The 20,938-nt window shown below is 53.3% G+C and overlaps 1 protein-coding gene and 1 long non-coding RNA gene across 6 annotated transcripts in view; one reads left to right on the top strand and one right to left on the bottom strand.

The window, feature by feature from the left end:
* Positions 1-17,095, bottom strand: part of CLASRP (CLK4 associating serine/arginine rich protein) — a 40,454-nt gene extending 23,359 nt beyond the window's left edge. Inside the window, exons 1-13 of one of the 5 annotated variants that reach the window (XM_075122642.1) lie at positions 17,030-17,092; positions 13,770-13,851; positions 13,195-13,271; positions 11,760-12,069; positions 11,344-11,457; positions 9,659-9,756; positions 5,963-6,064; positions 4,308-4,387; positions 3,616-3,700; positions 2,720-2,865; positions 1,801-1,897; positions 801-879; positions 334-407 (exon numbers count right to left, since the gene is read on the bottom strand). In XM_075122642.1, coding sequence (XP_074978743.1) covers positions 334-407; positions 801-879; positions 1,801-1,897; positions 2,720-2,865; positions 3,616-3,700; positions 4,308-4,387; positions 5,963-6,064; positions 9,659-9,756; positions 11,344-11,442 — 860 coding nt within the window. In that variant the 5' untranslated portion in view covers positions 11,443-11,457; positions 11,760-12,069; positions 13,195-13,271; positions 13,770-13,851; positions 17,030-17,092. Of the gene's footprint in view, positions 1-333; positions 408-800; positions 880-1,800; positions 1,898-2,719; positions 2,866-3,615; positions 3,701-4,307; positions 4,388-5,962; positions 6,065-9,658; positions 9,757-11,343; positions 11,458-11,759; positions 12,070-13,194; positions 13,272-13,769; positions 13,852-17,006 lie in introns of all 5 variants that reach the window. The other 4 variants (XR_012665878.1, XM_048834399.2, XM_048834398.2 and 1 more) reach the window with 4 other exon arrangements.
* Positions 17,096-17,233: 138 nt separating this feature from the next.
* The window catches only part of LOC142069893 (uncharacterized), a 9,569-nt gene continuing 5,864 nt past the window's right edge, over positions 17,234-20,938 (top strand). The window contains exon 1 of the long non-coding RNA XR_012665877.1: positions 17,234-17,461. This is a non-coding gene — a long non-coding RNA (uncharacterized LOC142069893). The remainder of the gene's footprint in view (positions 17,462-20,938) is intronic.

The following is a 20,938-nucleotide window of genomic DNA, read 5'->3' as shown; positions in this document are numbered from 1 at the left end:
ATTCCCTACCTTACACACAGACCCCTGGCCAGAGAAAGCATCACACTGCCCAGCCCCTTGGCCAGTTTGCACTAGCAGAACCCATGTGGACATAGCCTTTTCAGAGCCAGTTGTTTGAAATAACCATGATTCCAGAAGGAGGAGTTGTGTTCAGGGCTGGGGGAGCTGCCCTGACACTGCAGCAGGGGCCAGACACGGGAGACGAGAACCCAGCCCAGGCCCTTGTGCCCAGGACAGCTAGTGCCAGAGGCCCCACCCCAGCACCCTGTTGCTCGCCAGCCCCTCTGGCTGACTAGCTTGCTGCAGGGGGACGTTGCATCGTCACTGCCTTACCTGGGAGGGCTGATTTTTCTTCCTTTTAAGCGCTTCTCTCTAAACTCCCTCCTCTGTCTGCGAGAGCGACGGCCCTAGATGAGAAAGGCCCAGCGCTGAGCGGCGGAGGAAAGCCTACCAGGAACGCCCAGCCCATGGCTCAGCACTTCCATTGCTCTACCCCAGTACTAGGAGGTGGGAAATGACAGTCTGTCCCATCCAGCTCCTCTGGGCTGAGCTGCCCCAGTCTGGGTGCAGGCCAGCTGTGGGGAGTCCTGGCTAACATGGCCAGGTCTTTTAAAACCTCCTCTGCATCCCACTGCTAACCCTCTGGAAGCAGGGCCTAGCTGGAAAGCAGAAGAGCTCTCCAGAGGGCACTGCTGACCCATGGGGAAAGCAGCTTCGTCAGGCTTGGGAAATACAGGCAGACCAGAGCAGGGCTGGAAAGAGGCCTGGCTGGGACAGCCCTCCCCAGGGCTACGCCTTACCGAGTACATGGCTTTCTCCTCCTCGAGGGCTTTGGCGTGTTTAATGGCTTCTGCCTCCTCTTTGTCCTTCCGCAGCATCCTTCCGGAAAAGGAAAGAAAGCTGGCTAAGTGTGGCTGCTCCCAGAGCCTGCCCTGCTCAGCCCCTGGATGGAGGTACACAGCTCAGGGGCATGGGTGCGCTGTGACAAAGGGACTTCACTACCACAACAAGTGCTGGCAAGCAAGAGCCTCTGCTCTGCCTCCACCCTGACACAGCCCCAGCATCTGTCTCTAGCACAGGGGCTGCTACCAGAGCACTTAGGCCTTCAACGGAAGAGTCAAGGGGCTAAGCTGGGGCTGGGTCTAAAACTAGTACCAGGGTGTTACTGGCACACGGGAGGAAGCTCCAAGTCGGAGCGGTCCATGCAGCAGCAGCGTCTGGGCTGCCCCTGGAAAGCAGGGCAGGTGCCATCCAAAGGGTCTTACACTAAAATTAACTGAGCAGCCACTGCTCCCCCAGGTGCATCAGTGAAGATAGGAGCTGCATTTAACTTGCACCTCTCCCTGGCTCTCCTGCCACCTGGGTCAGATGCTTTGCCCCTCTATGGGAGCAGTGCTGATGCCAGAGCTGGACGCTCCTCCCCACCGAGGGCTGGCACTTCACATGTATGGTAGGTGATGCAGCAGGCAGCGAGCCAAACACATGGGGCTGCCCTGAGGCTGCACCAGCCTCTCACCGATACCTGCAGCATCCAGACAGCTGTACACATCTGCCCCAAAGCAACCTTCTCCATGCATGTGGGCAGAGGGGCAGCAGCAGCTTCCCATAAGCCAGGGCTGCCAAGGGCTTGCTGCCACGGGAGCCCCCACACCAAGCCACAGTGGGTACATCTGCCCCCTACATCCCTCAGTAGCTATAGCTCCCCTATGTGGCTCGTGACTATGGCAATCCAACCCCCCAGAGCACCTGGTGGTGCGCCTGGAGCTCGGCTCTGAGCCCTGACTCACACGTGGGCCGTACCTGACGAAGTCCCCCTCAGCCATCCCGTACGTGGTAGCCTGTTTATTCAGGTCAGCCACCTGCTCCTGATTTAACTCATCCACGTCAACTTCCACATCTGCAAGCAGAGTACCGGTGTCAGCATGCCTCACCATCGTTCGGGGCAGACAGCTGAGCTGGGCTGCTCTCCAGCTGCCCCGGGACCACCCGGGGTGTTGCTGGAGTATCTGCTGCACCATAGTGCAGCTGAGGTTTGAAATGTGGGGGCCACAGGACTTTCTTGGGCCTCTCAGGGAGCCTGTTTCTGGTGCTGAGCTCAGTGAACATGCCCCCTCCACCCCCACATAGTCCTCCACCCACTGCTCACAGGATTGAGGGGGTAGAGCTGGGGAGCAGCCCCTCTTACCCTCCCCCCTGGAACACATAGCAGCAGCTTTACCTGAGCTCAGCTGGGGAAGCAGGGACAGCAGCTCCCGCCCAACCCAGGGCTCTGAGGTCAGCCACCAGACTCCCATTCCCCAGGAGCTCTTTACAAGCCCTAAGGCAGCAGCAGGGGACAGGTCTGCAGTGGGGGATGGTGGGGGGAAGAGAACACAACCCCAGCCAGCACCCAAGGCCCCTTCAAGCACCCACTGATGCATGAAGGGAGGAGGGGGCTGGGAAGGGTTGGCCAAGGTTCCCCACGTTAGCCAGGACTCCCCACAACAACTGCACTGCAACACACTGCTCCCCCACACCCCTCCCCTAGAGATACACACAGGCACCACGTAAAACAGGCATGCGCCCAACACACTGGGGAGTTGGCACTTGAAGGATGAACTCGTAAGCACAAGGCCTGGGAAAGCCAGTCTGTGCGTGTGGGGTGGGGAGAAAGGCTACCCAAGCACAGCCCGGACAGGCAATATCCCGAGGCAGGACAGCCTGGACAAGCAAGACACACCAATATCCGGAATGACTTCGTCCTCATCCGTGTTGCTGTCCTCCTCAGAGTCCTCTTCGTCTCCCCGCTTCTCCAAGGAGTTCTCGAGCTCGGCCACGGTGCTGTCCTCGTATGTGTAGCCAATCGATGCCTTCTTCTCCGCAAGCCTGGGCACAAACACTGTCTGTGAACGTGTACTGCCGGGGCAAGGGCACAGGGCGCACACCCAAGGTCCCTGGAGTCTTGCAGCACCAGCTTTCCCTGCTCTCTAAGGGCTGCTTTGTTGACCCCCACGTTGCCTCAGTTACATTTGAAAACCCAAAGCATAGTTAATGGAGAACCACTACAGAAAGAGCCCAGGGGACCAAAGGCCTCCCCCCAGCCCCAGACACATAAGGGCATCACCTTGCCCTCCTCTGAAGCCATGCTGAGGCACCAGGCGAGGAGGTACAAGGAAAAAGGGCTCCCTTTCTTTATATTCCATCTCTTCCAATCGCTAGGCGGTGCTACGCATGCAGTCTGACTGGTTGGAATACTGGCACCAAGGCAGAAATAACCCAGTCTCAGGCTTCAGGACGAGCTGAGCACCGCAGGGTCAGGAAGGCATTGTCCCCAGTGCTATTCCTGCCCAGCAGCTTTATTATTCAGGAAGAAGAGGGAAGGACTTCCTCTGCAGCATCAGGTATCAGCCACTCCCACACTCCCTGGAAAGCCTAATTCTGAGGCAGGGCAGAGAGGAAGGACTGATGCCCCGCAGGCCCGGGGAGATGGGGCTCAGAGGGCAGCGGTTGTTCATTCTGATCCAACCTGGGGCACAAATACATTCACTTCTGTCCCCTCCAAAGCATGCCTAGAGGGGCAGCTCAGCACACACGCCACTGGGGACCAGCACTGATCCTCTTTTCTCCCATACTCACTTCTTTTTCTCATCCTCATTGGGCTTCTGGAGTCCCCCATAGAGCTCATCAATATAGATTTGATAGAGACACTGCTCCTCCGAGACTTCAGACAGAGAGACAGACAGACAAGGGAGTTACATGCCAGCTTGAGGGCAAACACCGATGCCAACAGGCCTTGATTACAGCTGAGCGACAGGGCTCATTCGAGGTGACACAGGTAAGAGGGAGCCTCTCCTGTATGTATCATCAAACCACATGAGCAGAGCAGGATCCCTGCCTCAAGAGCCGGGTGGGCGTAGGGGAACGGGGATGGATTGCTGATCCTGAATCCTAGAAGTCATTGTTGGAATGCAGCCTTGCCCAGGAGTGGCTGAAAGCTGTTACCAGCTGAAGTCTGCTTGAGGACTCCTAGGTGAAGAGCTGGGTGACATGTGCAAGTTACCAAATGTGCACTAACTGCCCTCTCAGTGTTATTCTTGGCAGAGAACCCAAGAGTCGAACGGGCCATGAGGGGGAGGGAGGGTCCCTTCCTCCTTCCCAGAGGGGCTCCTGGCAGAGCACAGCAGAGCAGAAGTTCACAGAGTGGTGTCAGGAACCATGCCCTGCTGTTGCCAGCTGATACCTCTCACCAGAGCCAGTTTCTCCTCACAGCATCGCCCCCAAGGATGTCTCCGTGCCCCAGAGGACAGTGGTCTCCAACAGACACTTACTGCCAGCGAAGTCGTTCTGCACCAGACCCCTGTAGCGCTCGTAGTTACACTTCCTCTCATCCGACTCCTGCTCAGGAGAGCTGAGAAGCAAGAACACACACTGGCACCAGGAGACTACTGGGCAGACAGGACAGAACTAAAGGTGACCAGCTCAGAAGCACCTCAGTGACCTAGCAGCCCATGGCCCATTTCCACAAGTGACTTCCTGTGAGATTCAGACTCGCATGTCACATCTCAGCAAAGCACTTATGGAAATTGGACCCTAAAGCAATTGCGGCTGCACTCTGCTAACTCCACTGTTCAAACAGTGCGACATTAACCCCTTGGTGGCCATCCCCATGCATCAATGACTTCCATGGGCTATTAACAGACCTCAGCAGGACGCTGCACGGGAGTCTCCATAGGCAAGGCTGAAGCTAGCTCTCCTTTACCAAACTGATGCGACTCTCCCTCCCCTGAAACCCAGTTGGCCTAAAGTTTCACAGGGGACAACATGCCTAGAATTCCGGGAAATCTGGGGTGCTTGGGAGATATGCACGGTCACCCCCACTTACAACTGACTTGGCTTAGAAACATTAAGTTCAGAGAAGACAAGCTCTGAGAGGGGAGAGCTGGCTGGTGAAATTTAGTTATTGAAGCTGTTTCTGCAGGACTCAGTAGAGACTTTGCAGAGTCTGGATGGGAGGAGCGGCAGATGGAGGGGATGGGCAGGAAGGGAACCCATCTAGAAGTCTACTGACCATTTCCCAAATAAACCCACCTCCAGCCCAGTCCACCCAATGTAGCTCTCTCTACACCAGGATGGGAAGCAGGGAGCCACATGGGCAGAGTTGTGCAGGGACAGATCCTGCTCCTTTCATCTGGCAGACTCCAGAGTCAACTGCCTTGGCAATTCTTACCAAATTTTTAAACTAAGGGAGATCCCAGCCCCCTTTAATGCTGGAGTCAGAGCTGGAAGTACCAGAGATCAGTTGTTCAAGGGAAAACCCCATTTAGTGACGTTCTGTTCCAAAATGGACTCTGTAAATGGATCTTTCTACTTCGCTCTGCTCCATATGTGAACCGATGGCCTTCCCCATCAATGATTTTGGCTTTTCTTAGGGCTGCAGAGCCAATAGAGCAAAGACTTCAACCACAGCAGCCCTGCTTGCTTTGTTCCCATCAGCCACACCTCGGCAAGCTCATGGAGCTGCCCTGGGCCCCTTATTTGTTTGGCAGAACATTATAGCAATGAAATGTGAAAAGAGACCCTGGTATGACTCCAAGCCTGGGTCAGGTCTGCAGAGCCGGCAGATGGGGAGGAAGGAGGAAACAGTCTTTTTACTTGGAAGCCAAGCACACTCAACCCAGAACCAATCAGAAACATGGAATCCCAGTGCCATAGGGTCCATTAAGAGCTATGTTAAGCAGATCCATGCTTGGAGAACCCGCTGCAGCACCCCATCATCACCAGTGTTGGACAGCCTGGAAAGTCAGGGGTCAGGTTACATTTACCAACCCTATGTCCTAAGGGATACCAACAGCAACAACACGGAATGCTCCCGAGTCCCCCTGGTCTGCACTGATCACCCAGCACTCTATGCCCTGCTAGAAAGGATGAGGTTGGGGGCTTCCGGAGCATTGCTCCCAAGCAGCACTCCACGGAAATGGCTTACATTGGGTTGAGCAGTGGTGGAGTGTACATGGGAATGTAGTCCAGGTGAGCTCGCACATCAAACCGGTCGATCATGTTGTTTGTATCGCCTTGCCAGGGCATCCTGCAGCAAGAGAGCAACAGACAAACCAAAGTCATTTAGCACCTCAACTGGGACAAATGACAGACCTGCCAGAGACAAACTGCTATGAAGAAGAAGGCAGAGGTGCTGGGGCACTCAGTCTAGACCCAACGTAGTTCAGTCCTGTGACATCTGTGCACTGGCTCTGCTGCATGGTACACAATGGGACACGCTCTTAGCCAGAGCCAGCGTGTAGTGACAATCGGAGCATAGTAGGTCTACCCCAGGTATAAGCCTAACCGTGGGAAAGTGGATAAAACTTCATCAAATGTCACAATAATCTATAACAATAACGGTGCCAAACGGAGACAGAAAAACAAAATGAGTCTAAATAGAAAGGCCTCCTGATATAACTCAAGTATGTGAGATGGACATCATGCCCGGTACACAAAAAAGCATGGGACCGGAAATCAATAACCCCAAACTGGTGAGTCAAAAACTAAGCCTAACTGATTAACAAAATAATGAAGGAGTCTGCTATTCCTTTCATCACTGTGTCTTGGGATCCTCAAAAGGAAAGATTTTAAGGGGAAAAAAAATCAACAAGAACGATGCTGGGTGACTAAAACAAGGAGGAGTGATGGCTGCTACCCCCACCATCTTCTGAAACACTGGATATCCACCATACCACCGCTAAGCCTTGGGCATTCTAATCCCAAGAGAAGTCCAGACAAAACCAGGCCAAAGAGAGGGACCCAGATGACAGCGCCACCTCCACCGGTTAAATCCTGAAAATTATCTGGGATATGAGATTGTTGTCCCGCACCTCCTTGTGCACCTTTGTCCTTCTCTGCCTTATTTCTTCTCTTTCCTATCCTTCTCCCATTGCCTTCTATTTAATAAGAGTCTGGTTTAGCAGGCGAAGACTGTACATTTTGTAAACACCGCTGTAAGCCTGTGATCAGACAGGCAACTAAAGGCTCGGCCCTAAACAGCCTGATGCTGGTACAAGTTTGCCAGGTCTTAAAGAGGCCTGTGTTTTTCTAGCAGTGTTTGTCTTGTCTTCTAGGAAACAGGAATAGACCTTAACAACAACTCCTCCAGCCCGTCTTTTCTCTTTTCCCCAAAAAGAACAATTATCTTTGATAACATCTAAGAGACTGTCACACAAGGGATTTTTCCCCTTCTAAAAATGGTCTCCAGCTAAAGGGAAAGGGAACAAGGGATACTGTTGCAATAAAAGCCTTACTTAATACTTTACATTTCAAATGCTTCTACACTTTCTACTTCTCTTGCATCTATAACAAAAAGCTAGAGGGATTTTTAATTGTATGTTTGCCATGGCACTAAGCAGGCTGAGGTCTCTGTATACCAAACCCTGAACCTTGATTAACACTCTGCCCAGGTAACGTGACCACCTTTGACTCTTTGACCAATTTATTCCACCTAAATTAGTACAAGCAGCCACCTGTTACCCTGAGCCTTAGTGCCATCCCTTTGAGAGTCTTGTTCTTCACCTCAGCAGGGCGAAGTAGTCCAGCATAAAAACACTGGTGCACTTGGACTTTCATACTTTACTCACCACCCCAGTGGGGAGGAAGACAAGTGAACTTGTTTTGTGTAACGGGTATCTCCTCAGAGGTGCTGCCAAAAGAAATTCCTGGGGCTTGTGGGATCCTTTAAAATAAAGTGCAAGGGAGGGGCCTCTGCTCATTATTAACATTAGGAATTGTCCACATAGTGTGCTCTCTGCTGGAAAACACTAGTGAAAACTGAGCACTCAGGAGGGGAAGGAGGCAGAGCCAGACACCTCAGAACAGCTTGTTCCTGCGTATTTCACTCAGACTTGGCAGCTGGCGGAAAGATCCTTCATGCCCGTCCCTCCAATGAAGAGCAGAGAACGCAGCCAGTCCAGCTGACTGCCCACCCATCAATGAGCGCCCTGAAAGAGTGGGGAAGAGCCGACTGGATGTTCCTGCTTCTCCTAAAGGTAAACACCAGGCAGAGCATGGTTTCAGAGGCACCTCTATCCAGCAAGATGCAGCACTTGCCCCACTCCTGGGGTGGGGAATGGGAGACATCTTTGAACTTGTCTCAGTTTGAAAAGAGGCCACCTTGCCTCAGGGAGGATAAAGAGTCAGAAGGAGCCATGAGGAGGGAGGGTCTGAGCCTGGACAGTCTCCCCTCAAACCACTGTCCCACAGTCAGCCTGTGCCCAAGAGAACAGTTCCCTGTGGTCTCCCACCCCTCAAAACAAACCTGCGGCAGGACCCCAGCTCCACAAACAGGTTTGGCTAAGGCCTTGCCTGCCTCATGTATAGGGCCCTACCAAATTCATGGTCCATTTTGGTCAATTTCTTGGTCATAGGATTTTAAAAATCATAATTTCCTTATTTCAGATATTTAAATCTGAAATTTCACGATGCTGTACCTGTAGGGGTCCTGACCCAAAAGTGGGGGTGTCGCAAGGCTATTGTAGGGGGGTTGTGTTATTGCCACCCTTACTTCTCTGCTGCTGCTGGTGGCACTGCCTTCAGAACTGGGCAGCCAGAGTGTAGCAGCTGCTGGCCAGGAGCCCAGCTCTGCAGGCCGCGCCACTGCCAGAAACAGCACAGAAGTGAGAATGGTATGGTATTGCTATCCTTACCTCTGACCTGCTGCCCTCAGCCAGCAGCTGCCACTCTCCGGCCGCCCATGGCCACCCTTACTTCTGCGCTGCTGCTGGCGGTGCTGCCTTCACAGCTGGGTGCCTGGCCAGCAGCCGCTGCTTCTTTCCACCCAGCTCTGAAGGCAGCGCAGAAGTAAAGGTCGCGATATTGCCACCTCCGTAGAATAATCTTGCAACGCCCCCACCCCCTCATCACCTTTTGGGTCGGGACCCCCAGTTTGAGAAACGCTGGTCTCCCCTGTGAAATCTGTGTAATATAAAGTAAAAGTACACAAAAGACCAGATTTCACAGTCCGTGACGCGTTTTTCACAGCTGTGAATTTGGTAGGGCCCTACTCATGTACCTTGACTTATTACAGGGAGAACTAGCCATTTCCACAGTCTCCACTGTTCCTGGGGATTGGACCCAAGGTCCCTGTGCTGAGATGCTGATCATATGCCCCAAGGATGGGGTAGGGAGAGGAGGGAAGGTCACTCCCTAGGGTACAGAACTGTACTCACAAGATGGCATGCCCCTGCCAAGCCGACGTTGACCTTTGCATAGTCGAGCTGGCAGGTAGCATGCTCAAGGGACAGTCAGCCTGAAGTGCAGACAGCAAAGGAGCTTCAGGTACAACAGGCCCCAAGCCTCCCACCAATTCTGGGGGGTTTACAGTCACTTCTTCCCACCTTTTAAAGAGATTTCTACAGTGCTGTGTGAACATGAGGGGAAGAAACTGGCCACAGAAGGGACTCAGCATCGCTGACCATGCACAAAAGCAGACAAACAGGAACACTCCAGACCTTCCCCCTCTTCTCCTTCACTTGGTCACCTTACGGGAGCCCACTAGCAGTGCAACAGACACACCGAAGAGAGCAAGTTGATGGTGCCCCTTCGAGGGCCTTCCAGCCACAATCCCCATCTGCTTCACTATGCTCCCTGCCTGTCAGTGCAGAGCTAGGAGGCAGGGCCCGCTCAAGCTACTCACATGTTGACAGGACTTTCAGCTGCAAGAGCAACGGCAGAATCCAAGTGGACCTTACATGCCCGGCCATGCACTTGGAGGAACTGAGCTGGGTCCTTTTTCTGGAAGAAGCACAAACAGCGAGATGTATAAGGCTGGCATTTTACGGGATCTGGTCAGTTTGAGCAAGGCACCAAGTTATGCAGACACTGAATGGCCGAGTCCAAAGCCTTTGTAAGGGGTTTAAGCATTCATTAAAGCTACAAGTGAAATCCCTTCAGAGCAGAGAGTCTGACAGTACCATGTGCAGGGGGGTGTTAAACACATCCTGGGGATCTCAGGCAGCAGCAGTTAAAGTGCCGAGCTACACTGAAAAGCAACAATAGAAGCAGCCCCTGCTTACTCGAATCTGCCTCATGTGCTTATCAGGGGCAAGCCTGATGCCTTTAGTGACAAAAATTTTCACTGCTCTTAGCCCTGCAGAGCCAGCACAGCTGAGACAGAAGGAGCTGGATTCGATTCCTTCGTATGTGTCAACCAGTTTGCTTCCTACGCTGCAGGCAGTTGCACTTGAGCACATCCAAGAAAGGCTAAGGGACTGCACAAGTGGTACAGCAGAGCCGGCTTGGCCTGCAGAACCTTTGTTACTGGTGCTGCTGTGCAACAAAAGAATCAAGGTTTGCTCACAGATCCCAGGTGAATTCTGTGATGCTGGCAGCTAGAAAAAAAAAACATTTTACTTGTAAACCGAGCAGCCTTGATATGGCGTTAACCATGGCTCAGAGCAGGACTGCATTTTAGAGAGGGACACACCACAGGGAAGCAGGCCAAAGAGCTGATCCAAGAGTCAAGCTGCAGATCAGGCACTCCTGCATGTGGAGTGTTTCCTGTAATCCTGCTCTGTTCTTCCAGAAAGGAAATTGAACGTGCAAGAATTCAGTTCTACATAATGCCTCACAAGAGCACAGCAGGCCAACAAACCATGATAACCACACAGCCCGCCAGTCAGCATCACAACTCTGCATCCCTCTCCTTGGAGCAGCCCAGCATGCTGCTCTGCGGTCACAGCACCTCTGAGACAGTTCTGCCTGCTGAAACAGAGGTTGCTCAGGAAGTCAGACATTGGTATGGGATTCAACATGTATCAATTCACTTAGGCAGAGGGGGACTGCAGCTCTCAGGCGAGGGCTGAGCTCCCAAAGCAATAGGAGTGGCTGCCACAAGGCCTCGTTCCATTTCAGCTTTGGAGGGAGGCACAATGAATATTGCACCTGCCCCAGCAGAGCATCAAGAGTCCAGGCCCACACTGTGCACAGGGAAAGCCGATACTTTCACAGACACTTTAATTTTTCCCTGCGAGACACCATAATGTGGTTTGTAGCCACCTGACCTACAGCAAAACCCCACAGCACAGCGGTGTCTCTAGCCCGAGGCAAACAGACTTGGCACTAACCGTCCAGGCCTAACCATCATTAAAGGCAAAAACTTAAAGCAAGAGTAAAGTCACAGAAATGAGGAAGGGCCGAAGGTCCCAGCAGTAGCAGATGCACACCTTGGACGCTTCCTGTGCGTGCTTTGCAACTGAACAGCAATATGTAAAGCTGCATAAAGCCAGACATGGGAACAGAAAACAACAGGAGCAGTACCCAACCCGACAGCAAAGGCCACAGACCGGGATGGCGGGGCCGGGACTGTGCAGGGGCACTCACTATTTTCTCATAGTATTCTCTCCGACGCTCAGCTCGTTTCTTGTAATCGACCATCATCCCACGGAGCTTGCGCTCATGTTTCCGGGCTTCGTGCCACATCCTGCTGTCTGCAAGCTGTCAAAGGGAAGGAACACAGAACTGAGTAAAAGCAACAACCTCTCAGCATTCCCAGAGACTGGGGTGCACTCTAGGATGTGTGCACACAGCCAAGGAGAGAAACGCAAACTCCACTCTGCACACAGACACCAACAAGCTCAGTGACAGAGTTACGGGTTAATCCAGGAACACACATTGTTGCAGAGAGCTGCAGCAGATGCCACAGCCATCACCAACAGCTACAATCAAACATTCCCCCAAGCCTCAGCCCCAGGGGACCAATCACACAATGCAGATGTTAAGGGCTTGTCTACACTTACACCGGTGCAGCTGTGCTGCTGAAGCACTTAGTGAAGACACTACCTACACCAATGGGAGAGCTTCTCCTGTTGGCGTAGCTACTCCACATCCCCAAGTGGTGGTAGCTACGTTGATAGGAGAAGCCCTCCCATCCACACAGTTCTGCCTACACCAGAAGGTTGGTCAGTAGAACTTCGTCACTCATGGGTGTGAATTTTCCACACTTCTGAGCAACATAGTTATACCAACGTAAATTTGTAGTGTAGACTAGGCTAAGCATTTTAGGGTAGAAAAACATCACGCTGCTCTCCTCATTCCAGGACCAGGAGGCTGTAAGAGATCATAATCAAAAGGAAAAATCAGCTACATGGCACCCACCCTGAGAGACTCCAAGATCATAAAGTCTTAGGCAGAAGGGTACAGAGGAGAGCATCAGGCAAGGGCCATGAATAGGAGAGTCAGAGCATCCTGGACAAGTGGGCTGAACACAAGAATGGCCAGACTGGGTCAGACCAATGGTCCAACTAGCCCAGTATCCTGTCTTCCAAGAGTGGCCAATGCCAGAGTTTCAGAGGGAATGAACAGAACAGGCAATTATGTCGATCCATCCCTTGTCGTCCAGTCCCAGCTTCTGGCAATAACCACAGCAAGGGGTCTATCTGGTCTCTACCTGAGCAGGTGGAAACCAGCCTCTTGGCTTTGAGACTGGCCAGTCAGGTTACTGTAGTGAGGTTACTACAGTCACAGAGCACCAATGACAATGCACTGAGATTAGAGAGACAGGCATGAAATAAAAGGAGAAAAACATCTTAGCACAGGGACAGCTATTCCAAAGGAAATACACCACAAGAGGGAGCGAGCGGGGCAGCAGGAACACCGACTCGGCCAGGATACCTCTCTGCCCCCCCACATCACCATGGCATCTGAGCATGTCAATCTTTCATGTACCTATACCCATGCCCCAGTAAGGCAGGGCAGGACTATTACCCCCATTTCACAGATGGGAACTGAGGCCCAGAGAGACTAAGTGACTTGCCCAGAACCACACAGGATGTTTGTGATGGGGCAGGAATTGACCCCAGGGTTCCCACAGCCCAGGCTGGTGCTGTAGCTACTGGGCCATCCTTCCTCTGAAGGCTGAGGGCAAGCCAGACAGGTGCTTGCATTGTGAGCATCCCAAAGACACCCTGCAGACATGGGCTGCGCTTACATCAGGACAAGCCCCGAGAGCCCTGGGCTGGAGGCAAAGGACTGAAAAGCCCCATTAGCTCACCTCCAGTCCACTTTACACCACACGTTCAGGCCTTTCCCCGCCCACAAATTCCCCCCAGAACAGTTACCCAGCCCTTCCGCAGAGACACTCTGAGTGCCCAGCCGAGTGAGGGTGGGGGGGGGGGGGGTTAATCACAAGAGACACCTCAGAGAGGTCACAGGCTGGAGAAGGGCAATACTCACAGAACAGCAGCGTGGAGACCTGGGAGCAGCAGCTGCGTGCTCACTCAGCACAGCCCATGAGCCAAGGGAAAAGGAGCCTAAACAAAGAGAACACTGCAGGTCAGCGACCTGGGCAGGCACACCACAGGGCTACAACAAAGAGAGCGAAGGCCAGGGGTCTCTGAGTGTGGGAGGATGGGGGTCCCTCCCTCAAGGGGACACATGCTGTGTGCAGGAGCAGCTCTGTCCTTCGCACAGGTTCACTACAATCACCTGACTGACCGCAGCACAGAACAGGAGGTGCGCTGCCCCCAACCTGGGGAGGCTGCAGAAATGGGCTAGGAGTTCTTCCAACTCTGCAGGGAAAGGTCTCTGCTATGAGCCCTGGCCCACACATTCACACTCAATATCACAGCCAAGACATGAGGAGAGTCAGGCTAGCCAGGAGCTCCACTGGCTGAGCAGTCTTTGCTGCTGCTTCTACCCCAAACTTACTCGGGAACCCCCCCAGGAGCCCAGCTCTGTCAGCTCCAAGTTTGCCATCTCTAGCCTGAGGGGTAAGGGCAGAAGGCTTTCCTCACTATTAATGGACCTACTGAAGGAATATTCCCGATCCAAGAGAGGCAGCGGCTACATCATGCCTTGGTTGATCTTCTCTCTGAAAAAGCTGACAAGCTCCTGCATGGAAAGGGCATAGGATGGGCAGAAGTTAAAGCTGAGTAGCTTTCACCTAGACAGCAGCAGCACCCATCTCATCCTACACCGGGGGGCAGCGCCCAGGCACCAGCACCCCCATTCCCTGCCCCGCATGAGGGGGCAGCACCTACACACTGGCAACCCCCACTACCCTGCCCCACAGCACTCAGGGAGACAGTGCTCCCTGCATCCCCCACCACACTGGTGGAAGGGGGGCAGCAGGACGCATAGAGCTTAAGAGCATAAGGGCCCACCAGATGATCTAGTCTGACCTCCGGTGTGTCACAGGCCACCCACACCACTCAGCACCCACACCACAAAACCCAACAACTGAAATTAAACCTAAATTAAACAACCTAAGCATTGCAGTCCACAGGAGACGAGACTATTACGTGCCACAGGCAGAGAACAGGAGGGACTAAGGGGCACCCACAATGGCAGGGAAATGATTCCGTGAGATATACCCAGATAATCCTGGCAAGTGACCAACACCCACACGCTGCAGAGGAAGATGAAAAAACCCCAAGGTTCCTGCTACTCTGACCCGGGAGAAAATTCCTCCTCCACCCCACATATGGCAGTCAGCAAGACCCCAAGCCTGTGAGCAAGAACCAGCCAGCCAAGCACTTGAGAGAGTGAGTGCTCAGTGTCACCTCACCAAATAGCCCCTCTCCACCTAGAGCCATGCTTGAGGCATCAAAGGAAGGAAGCCAAAAAAAAAAAAAAAAGCCCAGAATACTTTGAAGAAAACAAAATCCCTTCCTGACCCCAGCAGGCAGCTGGCTGAAGCCCTGATGCACAAACTTTTAGGAACATGACGCACAAATCAGAAGGGAGCACCAGGGCTGCTGAGCCCTATCCTATCATCCCGTCATACAATCACACTCAAATTTCATAGAACAGTAGGACGGGAAGGGAGGACTAAATATTACCTAGACCAGTGGTTCTCAACCTGCGGCCCAATCAACACACAGCTGCGGCCCACATGACACTCAGGGCCATACAGGTAGTATTGGATGTGGCTCACATAACACATTATGGACTGCATATGTGGCCCATAATGGTAAATAGGTTGAGAATCACGGGCATAGACCACCCCGACAGCTGTTTGTCTAACCTGCTCTTAAAAATCTCCAACGATGGAGATTCCACAACATCCCTCAGCAATTTATTCCGGTGCTTAACCACACTGACAGGGAGTTTTTCCTAATGTCTTGCACAGGTTCTCACAACACATTTTTTGGTGACCTCAGAGGGCATCCACCAACTCTTGCTGGTGGATGCTTTGATCATTTTTCCTAAAATATTTAACGAACTTTAGGAAAAAAATAAATAAATATGCACTTGTCCATGTCCAAATCATTGTAATTTATTTATGTAGGGTTTCTTTTTTTGTTTTTTTACAGATTCAGTAATAACTACATTTGTCTCTATTTAGAGAGTAGAAACCCAAATAGGGTGCTTTGCACGTTCTCGTATTTTTTTGTTGTTTCCTTTGCTTTTTTGGTTGTGGTGGGGTTTTTTTTTTGGTTTTTTTTTTTAAGACTTGCTACCTAGTAAGTCTGCTTGGTACGTTTGTTAATATAGCTTTTCACAGCAGCACACTTGTTAGCTAGCTGGGAGACAGTGAAAAGTGACATTAACAAACATACAAATATCACTTTTCACAACAGATGTACTCAGCCCAAGCCAGGGGACAAATTAAGCCTTGGATGGGGAGATGGGTAGGGAGGCAATGAGGGCCAGGGGTGATGGGGTGGATGGGTGAGGGGCCAGGGACAGCAGCAGGGGCCAGAGGTGATAAGGAGGGGATGAGCCCGAAGACCAGTGGCCAGGGGATGGAGCCTGCTGCTGTTCAGCCAAAGCCAAGAGCCCGAAGCCCCACGCTCAGAGCCAGTGGCCGGAGCCCGTGGCCGGAGCCCGCTGCTGCTCAGCCAGAGCCTGCCGCCTACCACACCAGTGCTGAAGCTGGAAGCCTGAGCCCCACCGGCCCTGGGAAGGTGGAGAACTCACACCAGCTGTCTGCTCATCCAGCGTTTGTGGCTCAAGAATGGGGTAAGCCCCCCCCCAATCCCTGCCCAGGATGCTGTGGCCGCAAAAGCCCCTGGCAGCTGCATGCAGCCATGGTGGCAGCATTTGAGAAATGCTGATCTAGAGCCCTGTGGGGATACAAAATTTATATCTGTGGATGCGGATATCCGTGGATATAAAGCAGATCTGTGGAACTGCAGGGCTCTACCAGTAACCTGCCGCGGTGACAGCAGCAGCGGGTTCGGCTGCCGCTCGCAGGAGCCAGTGCCCAGTACAGGCAGCTCCTCCATTTTGGCTGTACTGCCGCCCTGCCCCACCACTGATCGCCCCATCCTCAACCTGCCCCACACCAAGGCGGGGGGGGGGGGTCGGAGGACGTGTGCACATATCCTGGTACCATTAGCCCCAGAGCCTGCCCTGCAAGGGGAGGGCGGGGGAACATGCCCAGCTACCATCAACCCTGGCCCCCCCAACACGGGGAAGGTGGGGGTGTGAACGTGCCCAGCTCCCGTCACCCCCCCCAGCCCCGCCCCGGGGAGATGGGGGGGGTGTGAACGTGCCCAGCTCCCGTCACCCCCCCCAGCCCCGCCCCGGGGAGATGGGGGGGGGAACGTGCCCAGCTCCCGTCACCCCCCCCAGCCCCGCCCCGGGGAGATGGGGGGGGGGGAACGTGCCCAGCTCCCGTCACCCCCCCCAGCCCCGCCCCGGGGAGATGGGGGGGGGGGAACGTGCCCAGCTCCCGTCACCCCCCCCAGCCCCGCCCCGGGGAGATGGGGGGGGGGGAACGTGCCCAGCTCCCGTCACCCCCCCCAGCCCCGCCCCGGGGAGATGGGGGGGGGGGAACGTGCCCAGCTCCCGTCACCCCCCCCAGCCCCGCCCCGGGGAGATGGGGGGGGGGGAACGTGCCCAGCTCCCGTCACCCCCCCCAGCCCCGCCCCGGGGAGATGGGGGGGGGAACGTGCCCAGCTCCCGTCACCCCCCCCAGCCCCGCCCCGGGGAGATGGGGGGGGGGAACGTGCCCAGCTCCCGTCACCCCCCCCAGCCCCGCCCCGGGGAGATGGGGGGGGAATGTGCCCAGCTCCCGTCACCCCACCCAAGTTTCCTACCTGCGGCGCCATCAACCACTCACCTGCGGAGGGGCGCGGCAAATTGACCCGGAACCGGAAAAGGGAGAGACTCGCCCCGTCGGCGGTTGGCTGGTGCCGATCACGTGGCTCAACCTCCTGAGCTAATGGCTGCCCCTTCCCCACGGGGGCCCGCCCTGCGGGGTGGGGCCGGGCTGAGATAAACTGGCGGAGGGGGGGGGGGGGTAGAGAGGCGCCTGCGCAGTCGCTCTAGGGGCCCTCGCGCGGGTGGGGCGTGGAGCGCTAAGCAGGAGCGCGGCGGGGGGCGGGGACTCGACTCGCTCCTGGCCGCCGGGTCCTTGGCGCGGCGCGGTCGGTGCTGCGGGCCAGTGAGCTGCCCTGGGCTCCGAGCGAGGGTCGGCTCCTGGATCCGTGACTGGTGAAGAGGCAGGAAATACAGGGTAGGAATAACTGGTCCATTTCCAGGCTGGAGAGAGGTAACTAGGGGTGCCCCTCCCCCCCCCCCCCGGGGTGGGTGGGTGGGTGGGGGTCGGGTCTGTCTGTCCTGGCTCGGGGTGCCCCTCCCCCCCCCCCGGGGTGGGTGGGGGTCGGGTCTGTCTGTCCTGGCTCGGGGTGCCCCTCCCCCCCCCCCGGGGTGGGTGGGGGTCGGGTCTGTCTGTCCTGGCTCGGGGTGCCCCTCCCCCCCCCCCCCCGGGGTGGGTGGGGGTCGGGTCTGTCTGTCCTGGCAAGGGTGAGTGAGATGGTAAAACTTGCAGATAGTACAAAACTAGTCCAGACAGTGAAGTCCCAGGCAGAGTGCGAAGAGCTACATAAAGGGTCTCTCAAAACTGTGTGACTGGGGAACAAAATGGCAGATGAAATTCAGTGTTGATCAAGGCAAAGTAAGGCACGTTGGAAAACATCATCCCAACTACATCTATGGGGTCTAAAGTGGCTGTTACTACTCTAGAAAGAGGTCTTGGAGTCATTGTGGATGGTTCTCTGCAAACATCTGCTCAAATGCGCAGGGGCAGTCGAAAAAGGGAACAGAATGCTGGGAAACTTTAAGAAAGGAAGCGATAATAAGACAGAAAATATCGTATTGCTGCTGTATAAATCTATGGCATGCCCATATCTTGAACACTGTGCGCAGGTGTGGTTGCCCCATTTCAAAAAAGATATTGGAAAAGGTTCAGAAAAGGGCAACTAAAATGATTAGGGGTATGGAACAGCTTCCATATGAGGAGAGATTAATAAGATTGGGACTTGTCAGCTTGGAAAAGAGACAACTAAGGGGGATATGATCGAGATCTATAAAATCATGACTGGTGTGGAGAAAGTAAATAAGGAAGTGTTGTTTGTTCATAACACAAGAACTAGGGGTCACCAAATGAAATTAATAGGCAGCAAGCTTAAAACAAAAGGAAGTATTTCTTCACACAGCGCACAGTCAACCTGCGGAACTCTTTGCCAGAGGATGTTGTGAAGGTCAAGACTATAATAGGGTTCAAAAAAGAACTAGATAAAAGAACTATTAGCCAGGATGGGCAGGGACGGTGTCCCTAGCTTCTTTTTGCCAGAAGCTGGGACTCAGTGATGCGTGATGGATCACTTGATGATTACCTGTTCTGTTCATTCCCTCTGGGGCACCTGGCATAGGCTACTGTCAGAAAATCAGATATTGGGCTAGATGGACCTTTGAGCTGACCCAGTATGGCCGTTCTTATAAACTAATCAGGGATTGAAAAGTTTCTAAAATAGAACATCTCACAACAGTCAGTCTGGTGCATGAGTGGCAGTATTTGGTGTGACAAATGTGGGAATTTTGATAATATTTTTATGATCCCTATGTGTGTCTCACTTTCCCCTTGGGCTTTACACTGTCTTGCACTGAGTGTAAAGAGAAGGGATGAGGTGTTGATTCAGCAGCCTGGTTGGAAACCAGAGTAAATGTCTACATGGGTGAGTGAAAGAGACAATGGAAACCCCAATGGCCAGGACATTTCCACCTAGCGAGTGTCCAGCTGGCAAGAAGAAGGAGATTTCCACCCACCTCTCTGCAGGGAAGCTGAGCAAGGGCTCCAAGCAGGAGAACAAAGGGGAAAAGTGGTCGGTGGCCATGTTAAAAGCTGAACTCATAGATACCTACAGCACACACACATGGAACCAAACACAAAGGGACAGAGATGGGGTCAAAATGGATCTTACAGCAGCTTGGTGGGGTAGAGACCTGATGTTGGCCAGGCTGAACTCTGTCCTGTCCTTTGCTTCTCTAAGGACTGTCAGATTCTGTAGGCCAGGTGACTAATAGATTACCTTCTTTTGAAAAGGCTGTCTGGTGCCATTGTAAATGCTTACTGGGAGCATTGCGTCCTGAAGGGACACCGTACAAGCCTCCCACAAAAGTCTGGACTTGCAGCAGGGAACCACCAGGATCCCTGGTACCCAAAGGCCCAGTTTCAGTTATGGAGTCCATGGGCCTACCCCTGTGGAAGTGTGTGGATGCTGGGGGCCCAACACACTAAAACTTCCGTCACTCCACGGAACTGATTACAGGTTGGGGCTTAGACCAGACCCTGTGGATCTGTGATGTAGGGCACTACATTGCTTTCTTCCAGTCCTTCATGCCATTGCAGAGACCTTCAATGCACTGGAAATGGATCAGAATGTGAAGGGATGTTGACTTAGTCTTCATCAACATCACTTGTTATGTGAGGATTTTTTTCCTGGTCAGGAAAAGGGTCATTCCCAAGGCTGGTGTTTGTAAAATTGAGGTTCTATTGTCCTTTACAGGAGGTGGGGTTCTTCGAGATGTAAGCAGAGTCAGGATGAGCTCTACCCTGACATCTGGTGGTGAGCTGTGGCAGGTTGTGGAGAAGAACTTCAGGGGCTGATCTCATTTGCATAGGCACACCCACCCCTCCTAGATGGTCACTTTGGCTGCTGTAGGAGCCTGTTTCTCTGTTGTTGGGACAGGAAGAATAAACTGTTATTATCCTAATTATGTGAATCAAGGACAGTGGAACTGTACTTGGCCTTTTGTTATGATGGAGGGACTCGTCATCACCGAAGCAGCGCTTGCTAAGCAAGGGTCATGGGTTCCAAAACCCAATGAATTGAGAGAGGTTGGGAATAGGCATTTGTACTTTGTGGTATGGGTTCTTTTTAAGGGCCCTAAATGCCAGACGTATCTTTTCTACTATGTAATAGCAGAGCTAATTTTGATTTAGTTAGGAGCCTGGTTACAGATTACAGAGCTGAATTTGTTTTGGGTCAATGGTGCACCAGTACTGGGGTTCCCTTACTATGAGCTGAAATCACTGAGTACTGTGCTAAAAATAGTAGGGGGCCTGAAGATATATTGGTGAGTGACTTGCAGGATGACTACGGGGGAGGAGCAGCTGGTGGATGGCTCACAGGATGGCTACTGGGGAGGAGCAGCTGGCAGAGAGGAGTGCAGAGAGGTGGGGGAGCAGCTGGGGAGAGGAGTGTGGAGCATGTAAGGTACCCTTTTGCTTCTTCCCCGACCCCGTTTCCACACAGGTGGTGGTGGGGTTAAAACTCTGTAGATGAACTTTTGAACTCTGGACTCACCAATGACAGACTTTTGGGTTGCTGGACTCAAGAACCAAAGGGAAAGGACACGGCCCAATTTGCTTGGGGTGGGTTTTTGCTCATTGTTTGTGTTATGAATACTGTTGGTGCTGTTTCCCTAACATAATGCCATATTGTTTCTCTCTGTTATTAAAAGGCTTTTGTTACACTCAGACTCTGCTTGCAAGAGGGGAAGTATTCTCTCTTAGAGGTGCCAGGGGGGTGGTATATATTTGTCCCAGGTCACTGGGTGGGGGCTCAAGCCAGTTTTGCATTTCATTATTGGAGTGGAACCCCTAGATACTGAACCCGGCCCTTGTTGCTGCCAACTCTGATGGGCAGAAGGGATACATAGATATTTTGTTCAGTTGGATCCATTA

This window comes from Caretta caretta, chromosome 23, assembly GCF_965140235.1.
Source record: "Caretta caretta isolate rCarCar2 chromosome 23, rCarCar1.hap1, whole genome shotgun sequence".
In the NCBI taxonomy this organism is placed as follows: Eukaryota; Metazoa; Chordata; order Testudines; family Cheloniidae; genus Caretta; species Caretta caretta.
Note: the sequence above shows the minus strand (reverse complement) of the source record. Positions and strands in the feature narration are given on the sequence as shown.